General features: G+C 36.9%; 1 protein-coding gene across 1 annotated transcript; it reads right to left on the minus strand.

Moving 5' to 3' along the window:
• Nucleotides 1–253: 253 nt before the first annotated feature.
• On the minus strand, nt 254–1228 carry LOC138357703 (zinc finger E-box-binding homeobox protein zag-1-like). Its single transcript, XM_069314691.1, has 2 exons — nt 933–1228; nt 254–833 (listed from the first exon to the last, which is right to left on the minus strand). Exons 1-2 carry the CDS (start codon nt 1226–1228, stop codon nt 254–256), a joined length of 876 nt encoding a protein of 291 aa, XP_069170792.1.
• Nucleotides 1229–9778: the final 8550 nt, after the last annotated feature.

Here is a 9778-nt window from a genome sequence, read left to right on the forward strand (position 1 = left end):
TGGATAAATTACCTGAAATCCTTGCACTGTACCCACATTTTGCTTCCAGTAGATGAACGACATATGAGATTCAGAAACAAGTAGTGTATTGTGAGGACTAATAATAAACAGAAGCTCCCCACTTTCTGATGAGGTCTGATAAAGACCTTTTGTGACCTCTGTAATGCTTTTGCGCTACCGCTCACAGGATGAGTATGGGGTGCACAATAAACTAGCCGCCTTCGGCGGCAACAATCAAAAATCAAATCACAATTTACCCAACATTGGACAGTGTATGTGTATGTCTATAATGGGAACCCCTGTAAGAGAACCTCTTGAAACACTTGTCACATTCAAAAGGCTTCTCCCCTGTATGTAGTCGACGGTGTTCTGTTAAGGCTTCTTTTCGCTTAAATGCTTTTGGGCAAATATCACATGTGAATCTGCGTTCGTCTGAATAATTGTATTTGTGTTGGGCAAGGAACGATTGTGGATTTAATACCCCCAAATGGCGAATCAGTGCCAACTTACATTTCAACTCTTCAATATATACAGAGGTTAGTTTTGGCGATGCTGATGGTTTAGATTTAAGGGAGAGATCGATCGGTTTTACATCATCAACCTCATTTCCATTTGCTCTCATTGCATGACCATTGTTAAGAGGAGGGTAGTAGGCTAAACCGGGGGGTGCCAACAGGGACGGGTAAAACGACGAGTCAATGCTTACAACCTTGGGATTAGCCTGAGTGTTGGATGGAGCTGACTGACCCTCACAATAGTCACTGAAACGTGGAGAACGAACCTTCTTTCCATTACTAGTGGTCTGGGCAGAATCTGTATCTCTTTCATCATCCCTACTCCCCAAAATGTTATGTTGAGGTGGTTGCTGTAGTTTTTGTTGTTGATGGGATTGTTCATCTAACCAGGCAAGAGTGTGTTGATGTGGGCATCACCAGGAGACGAGAGCCTCTCCCCCCACAGTGCCACATTCACACACTTTTTGTCCCTTCGTCTCGCCCATGGCCCCATCGTCCATGCCTTCATGGCCTCCACCAGCGACATCTTTGATGCGCCCTTGACTATGTTGGGACTGAGAAATGTTATGTTGAGTTGGTTGCTGTTGTCCATTGTCACTGCCCCGGGGCACAAACCCAGCCTCTAGACAACTGCCCGAGTGACAGTTTCTTTGTGGTGGGATTTTCTGGTCTGGGTTGGAAGAGGGCTGTGTGTCAGGTCCAACATGCGCCATGTTCAGATGATTGATGAGCCGCTTAGTACTGGGGTCCTGAAATTTTTTTAGGGATAAAGGTTGTTACATCAGACCATTATTAAATTAGTCTATAGACATCCAAACTATAAAAAAGAAAAAAAAAATGAATCCTATGATCATTGAGAAACAATATTCATTGCTGGTAAATTTTACATTGTAATTTTTACATCCCTAGGCATTCCATAAAATTCAATTTTAGACAATTATTGATCACAAAAATTACGAAAATTACACACACAAAAAAAAATAAAAAAAAATAATACTCTAACCCTTAAGAAGGAACGACGAGAATACGACTTCACTCACTATACTGAATGGATTTCTTCAAGGGTTTAAACACATGTTGTCACTGGGTGTGAACTACGAGGTAGACTCAGGGAGTAAGGAGCTATCACATCCTTTTTATTCCTTGAGGACAATCTAGTGGCCAGCGACGAAGAGCTCAGGTCTCGAAGCTCCGGCGAGTATTATGTTATCCGATACTCGTATATAATATTTGGCCCAATGGACTTCAGGGAGCCGTTGAGTTAACACACCATAACGCCAACACCAATATTTATGGGAAATGTCATTACTTACTTGATCAATGAGAGGAGCCCCTCGTCGGAGGATTCCGAGGAGGAATCTTCATTTCTCAGATGAATCTTCGTCGTCACGGTTCACTCCAAACCCACTTCGGCTGGCAATATTTGAAAGGTGAAAAATACTTTTGAATATTATCTTATAGACCTGATGCTTCATATCCTTCTTCTCCCTATCCTTCTGCCAATCCTTCTTCTGCCAATTCTTATTTCTTTTCTTGGAGGGTGTGTTAAGATCATTATCATCTGATGAGGTCTTTTTGATCAATGGTTGAATTGAAAAAATGTGTCAGTTTTGGAACTGTGAATGGGTTTACAAGATGGAGGGAAGGTGATTTTTTTTGGGGGGGAAAGGTCTGGGGTAGATTGAGTTAAGGAAAACTCATCTGAGTCAATTTTGTTCAGAGTGAACAATGACATACTAATTTGGGGAAGGGAATTATCCATACGGATACCATTCCATATGTTTAATATGTGAAGGGGATCGGGGTCTTTGCCACATACAGTTTTGACAAGCATGCATTCACCTTGTACAATGGAGGACATTTACTCACTAAAACCTTTGGGGTTAGTAGAATTAAAAAGGGGAATGGGACTGGAAATCCTCTCGTTGGCTCCGCCCACTTCACCCGTGATTGGTGCTCCATCAAGCCAATCACAACAGACCGGCCGCACAGCTACCACGACTCACATATCAAACACTTAATTCTTTTAAAACAGTAAGGTTAACTCTTTTTTAATACTTATTTAAAACAGAAAGAATAGCTCGATGACAGAATTGATGATAAAAGAAATTGACCATGGTCTTCAGCCTTTTATTCACATCACCCAAAGTTTGGTTGATGAAAATAAATCTTTTTTAAATACAAATAAGTATGACAGATTTGACAGAAAACATTAAATTGTCAAATCTTCATCACCCAGCCAAATCTTTTATTTATTCTATCAATGAAAACCTAAATTTTAAATCCCAAAATGATTTTAATAAAATTATGAAAAACATTTTGCATGGTGATGTAGAATCCCCTATTCTAAATATTATAGAAAACAAAGCTCTTAAACAACATATGTTAAAAAAATACCCATTTAAACTCTATGAAGAACACATTAACAATGTAAATAAACTTGCCCAAGATCTTGGGTTTGAAAACGAAACTCAATTTCTTGAATATTTAGAAAGTAATCCTTCACCAACTGATTCCAAATTAACTAAAATTTTTAACACTATGACCAAATGGGCTGGTAAACATAAAAGTTTGATATTGAAATCTGCGATATTATTAGGTGTAGGTGTTGCTTTTCTTGAATATTTGAACAAATACAATCGGAAGAACAGTGGTTGTTTTAGATACCATGTTGGAAAAGGACATTCCCTAAAAAAAGAAGTATATTTGACCAGATTTTGTAAATTCCCTATCAATCGGGTTGATTATATTAACTATGACATACTAAATGATAATACTCATCCATTGTTCAATAAAAAAGTCTGGAACTGTCAATTTGATATTCCAAATTCTGCAGAAACCCAAAACATATTAAATTTGGGCTGTAAGGGAATATGTTGTCCCCATAACTACAATTATCTTTCACAATTTGTCCAGGGTTATGAACCTATTTCTAATTTAGAAAATAAAGAAATATTTTATATATATAAATGTGAACAGGGAACAATTTTAAGAAATATTGCCGAAATTTTAGGAGATGGTATTGGCGAAGTGATTCAAGGCATTGGGCAATCTGATATATGGCAGTTTATATTGAAATCAATTAAAAATATTGGCTGGGTTATACTTTTAATTTTATTATTAATAATAATGTTAGGCCCATTGATAATGGTGATCAAATAGCGACATATGAGTACACTAATGGGTGGTGTGGTGTATGGTGCATTGATGTAATAATATACAATATTTACTCACGGAGCTTATTTGCCAAGAAAATGTTTAACTACCATTGCAACATTCATTAACATATTTCATAAATAATTCTCGAGGTAACCCACCATATTCATATGCAATGTATAAGAAGGATATACCCCAGGGGACCTCTGTTATATGTCCATCAATATTTCGTAAAATTTTCCATGATTTTAAATTTTCTTTTTCCTTTTCTAAATAGGAAATTTCATATTGAACTTCAACACTGGAATGGGAATAAATTTCTGATGATTGTGGTAGTGGTGGTTGTTGTGTGGTGGTGGTAGTGGTGGTGGCGGTGGTGGTGGTGGTAATTGATAAAAATATTTTGAAGGAAAATCAGAAACGTAACATGAAGAAGGTGGAATTACATAAATTGAATGTGGCACTGAAGTCATATAATAAGGTACAATCATAAATTGAGTTGTTTGCAATGGTATTTGTGGAATGGTTGGTTGATAATAATAATCATTTCGATGACACCCATATTCTTCACCACCACCACCACCACCACCACTATTCCAACTTTCAGCTTCACCATTTACTCCAGCTTCCACCATGATTCCTCTCAGCATTCTGGTAAATGAATCCTCAAATTTCTTTATTATATTGATGAATATTAAAAAAATTAATAAATACTCTTAACAATTTCATAATGAAAACTGTTACTGTCTCTGATATTGCAATTGCAACTTACATAGTACATCGTATATCACAACGAAAAACAATGGAGATTCTTCAACAAAGAAATGGAAGTAAGTATTTTAAAAATATTATCATTCAGAATATACATGGAAAATATTCCTCCAATTTCCCCAAAGCTTTCTTAGATGAAAATCCTAACGACTTTGAAGTTAAATTCACAACGCTAGGTTGTAACATGCTAAAATGTTATTATGATGTAAAAACTGCTTGTCAGCCCGGATCTGGATCAGCTATTTTAATAAACGAACGTGAATATGCCTGTAGTGAAGCATGTTATGCTGCTTATAATGAGGTCCTTGAATTTCTTCAAGAAAGATTTCGTAATGATTTAAAATCTATTCTAAACAATACAGAAACAGACAATCATTATTTCTCGAAACCTATTCCCATTGAAACTTGGTCGATTAATGTCAAGGAATCTATCGAAAATTATTGTGGTGTACAGTTGTCTGCCCTTAAAACATTGGCTCCAAGACCTTCAAGTTGATGGAGTCCCTTCTAATGAAAACGATTTACAATCTTATCAAAAGAACCCCATTGCCTATGCCAAGAATACAAATACATATCAACTGAGAAAAGCTGTTGCTGGCTTAATCGATGCTCCACCATTGACATGGAATATTCAGCAACAGAATATAAACTTTAACTCCATCTATTGCAAATTCTTTCATAAATACTATGATAGCCAGTCAGATCAATGCCATAGCCATGTCCACCGCCAGATATTAGGTTTTATATTTGGCAATCAAGTTATCAACCAATTAACCGATGGTGAATTAGTGGACTTACTTAATCCGGCAGCAGGAATGAGTATGATTCTTATGGATAAATTAAACAAACAAAATTATATGGATGTTGACCGAGGTTATATTGAAACAGTTGTTCCATAGTCAATACTCGAAAAATAACAATTTGTTGACGAAGCGGATATAGTAGTATCCTCCGAAAATGTATCATTTATTAAACATTATACTACTACTAATTTTATAGATGTTATAATAACACGTATAGAATCAGAGTTTTCCGATTTATTATCATTAATAAAAGATGAGGCTATTACTATAACCGAAATTGAAGTTACAACTCGAGTGCCTAAGATAATTTCAAGACTGTTAAAATATTTTTCCGAAAACATTCTCCATGATGCTCTTCAAGAATTATATCTGTAATTATGGTAGAAGCTTCATCTCAACAAATGATTATTCAACTTTTGCCGATGATCATTCGATCATCTATGGTTGAAATGAGAATTCAATTTTCAATACGGCTTTTATCCGTTTGATCTTCGTCTTTATCCCTTGTTTTTATCTGTAGGATTAGTGTTGTTACCATTAGAATTATATTTATCAATAGGTAATATTGGTGGGTACAATAATGAAATAACTCATGCTGCATTAGAAAACCTTCGCCATAAAATAATTAATCAATTGTTAGAACAAGATATAAACTTTGGACAATATATTAAATTGGGGCCTCCACAGTCTATAACCACACCACAAATAACACCAGATATGATATATTTATCTGCCATAAATGAAATAATACGCATTTATCCCCAATGTATAAACATAATTGGTATGGATGGAACTACCACAAATTCTTTAGAACAAGATGATTTTAAGCCTGCTTAGTCAGTTTGATGTAAACAGCCTTGGTCAAGCAATTACTCACAAGATTAATTCTAAAACCTATGATAGAGATTCTAAAGTGATAGATATGAGTAATTATATAATTAATGAAGCCAAATATAAACATTATCCCATTCAAACTGCAGATTTGGAATTACAAGAAGTAGAAAATTTAATTTCAAATTCTAAAAGGGATATATTAATTTTATGTTTAGCATTGATATTTTTAACTGTCACTCTGTTCCTCTTTCTCTTCAAGAAGCAACTTTATTCTTTTTATACACTAGGCATAAGTAATTGTTTTTATATATATTGGTCTCTTTCTACAGCTTGGTTAAATTAAAGATACATAATAAATATTGTATGAGTGTGTATGTGTATGTGTGTGCTGGTGAGTGTGAGCATGTGCACTCACCTATCTGTGTTTGTGGGGCTGAGCCACGGCTCCTTGGTCCCGCTCTGAACGGTCAATCAACCGGTACATAGACTCATGATCACCGATCATCCCACCGGACTCCATCATACTCTCCCAGCCCGAAGCCATGCACCATGGTATGTTGAACAAATATATTCCTCCTCTTCCTCTCCATCATCATCAATCTCTTCCACTACCTCCTCCATCTCTTGATCCACTTGATCTTCCAATGCCTGATCCACTTCATCCTCACATCCTCCAAACCTCCCTCCTCCATCTCATCCAACGCCTTCCTCTTTTTAATAATAATACCATTTATATTAATATAATAATTTGTGTACTGATTGTGCCAAATAGATTTATAAACGCTTTGTTGTGGAAGGTAAGCTATCACTTTAGTTATTTGATAATCAGGTAAAAGTTGTAAATTAAATTTTGCAAGTCTTGGTATTGATATAATATTTTTATTTTGTGTAATAATAGTAAATTCTTGCAATAACTCACAATGCATATGCCATGCAGTGGATATTGATATATGTTTTCTTTCTGACCAATTTTTATCTTTTTCAAAATATCTTATAAGATGCTCAATGATAAGCTCATCATATTTAATCACATCATCAATACAAATGTACATATCAATAGTTTTAAGAGTTTTTTTATTTACTTTTAATGCTTTTTGATAATTTATACAATTATTAATAATATACTCCCTTAATGAACTTTGTTTTAAACTTTGGGTAATATCTCTTACCCCATCTAAAAGAAACAACATTAAATAAACAACCTCGTTGATAAAAAGTATCATATTGGTTTTTTCTAATTTAAAAGGGGAATGAGTTCTAGAATAAACTGAAAGTTAAAAATCCTGATCATCGTCTTCATATACAATATTTTGATTCTGAATTTGCGTGAAAAATCTTTCGTATCAGACAAATTTATTATCAGCTGTTAGTCCTGACATGTCATAAATTTTATGATATATTAATTGTCTTCTGCTAAGATTGTTTGGATAAGTAAAAGTAATATGAGAATCATCGATATTATTATTATAATATAATTTATCAGCTATAAATAATTGTCTTGTTAGATTAAATCTCAGGGGAAAATAATATAATCCAGGTTTTTTTTTAATGTTAAACTTCTCATTATTTATATGTTCGATTTGTATGTTAATTGAAAGTTTATCCTTTTTATTCATCTTTTTTTATACAAAAACATATACACACACAAACTCACTTTCAAACACAGAAAAACACACACCCAAAACACACAAAGACACACACACACACACAAAGACACACACACTTACACACACACATACACAAAGACACACACACAGACACACACACAAAGACACACTCACTTACACACAAAGACACACACACACACACACACACTCACACACACACACACACACACACACACTTCACTGGATCCCCCGCCCCTCATCCCAGTATCATCTGAGACCCTGTTATCCACCTCACAGGTCCTCACACCCATGGAACAGCCTCCCCCACCAGCAGAACACTCACCAAGGAGGCGATTTGAGAAGGGACAGAAGAAAGTGAGCCTCAAAGCGATGTACACAAACATAGATGGAATTACAAATAAAGCAAATGAGCTTGGAGAACTGGTACTAGAGGAAAACCCAGACATAATAGCCCTCACAGAAACAAAGATCACGAAAACGATAACAAATGCAGTGTTCCTACAGGACTATTATGTTATGAGGAAAGAGAGGGAAGGAAGAGGTGGGGGTGGTGTAGCTCTGCTGGTAAGACAAGGCTGGGATTTTGAGGAGATGGATATTCAGGGCTGCGAAGGTTTCAGTGACTACATAGCAGGTACTGTAACAAATGGAGGGAAAAAAAATATAGTCGCAGTCATATATAATCCACCACCAAATGACAGACGACCTAGACAGGAATATGATAGAAACAACATGGCCACCATTAACATAATAGAAAGAGCAGCTTCTGTTGCTAGCAGGAATGGATCTGGACTACAAGTTATGGGAGACTTCAACCATGGGAAGATAGATTGGAAGAACAGAGACCCGCATGGAGGACCAGAAACATGGAGAGCTAAGCTGCTGGACGTGGCAACAAGAAACTTTCTAAGCCAGCACACCAAAGAACCAACAAGAATGAGAGAAGATGAACCAGCAATGCTTGATTTGATATTTACCCTAAATGAATGGGATATAAGGGAAGTTAAGATGGAAGCGCCCTTGGGAATGAGTGACCACAGTGTATTGAACTTTGAGTACCTGGTAGAGCTAGGACTTATCTCCCCCAAAAAGAACTAGGAATCAAAAGGCTGGCATACCGAAAGGGGAATTATGAACAGATGAGAAGTTTCCTAAGTGAAATACCTTGGGACACAGACCTCAGAGACAAGTCTGTACAGGGTATGATGGACTATGTTACCCAAAAGTGTCAGGAGGCAGTAAACAGGTTCATCCCGGCCCAAAGGGAAAAATCCGAGAAGCAACAGAAGAATCCATGGTATAATAGGGCATGTATGGAAGCGAAGAAACTGAACAAAAAGGCGTGGAGGAACTTCCGGAATAACAGAACACCAGAAAGCAGAGAGAGATACCAGAGAACCAGGAATGAGTACGTCAGGGTGAGAAGAGAAGCAGAGAAAAATTTTGAAAATGATATAGCAAACAAAGCCAAGACCGAACCAAAGCTACTCCACAGTCACATCAGAAGGAAAACAACAGTGAAAGAACAGGTATTGAAACTTAGAACAGGCGAGGACAGGTATACAGAGAATGACAGAGAGGTGTGTGAGGAACTCAACAAGAGGTTCCAGGAGGTCTTCACAATAGAACAGGGTGAGGTCACTGTGCTAGGAGAAAGGGAGGTAAACCAGGCGGCCTTGGAGGAGTTCGAAATTACGAGAGAGGAGGTCAAGAGACACCTGCTGGATCTGGATGTTAGAAAGGCTGTTGGTCCAGATGGGATCTCACCATGGGTACTGAAAGAGTGTGCAGAGGCACTTTGCCTGCCACTCTCCATAGTGTATAGTAAGTCACTAGAGACGGGAGACCTACCAGAAATATGGAAGACGGCGAATGTGGTCCCAATATACAAAAAGGGCGACAGACAAGAGGCACTGAACTACAGGCCAGTGTCCTTGACTTGTATACCATGCAAGGTGATGGAGAAGATCGTGAGAAAAAACCTGGTAACACATCTGGAGAGAAGGGACTTCGTGACAAATCGCCAACATGGATTCAGGGAGGGTAAATCTTGCCTTACAGGCTTGATAGA

This window comes from Procambarus clarkii, chromosome 79 (assembly GCF_040958095.1).
Source record: "Procambarus clarkii isolate CNS0578487 chromosome 79, FALCON_Pclarkii_2.0, whole genome shotgun sequence".
In the NCBI taxonomy this organism is placed as follows: Eukaryota; Metazoa; Arthropoda; class Malacostraca; order Decapoda; family Cambaridae; genus Procambarus; species Procambarus clarkii.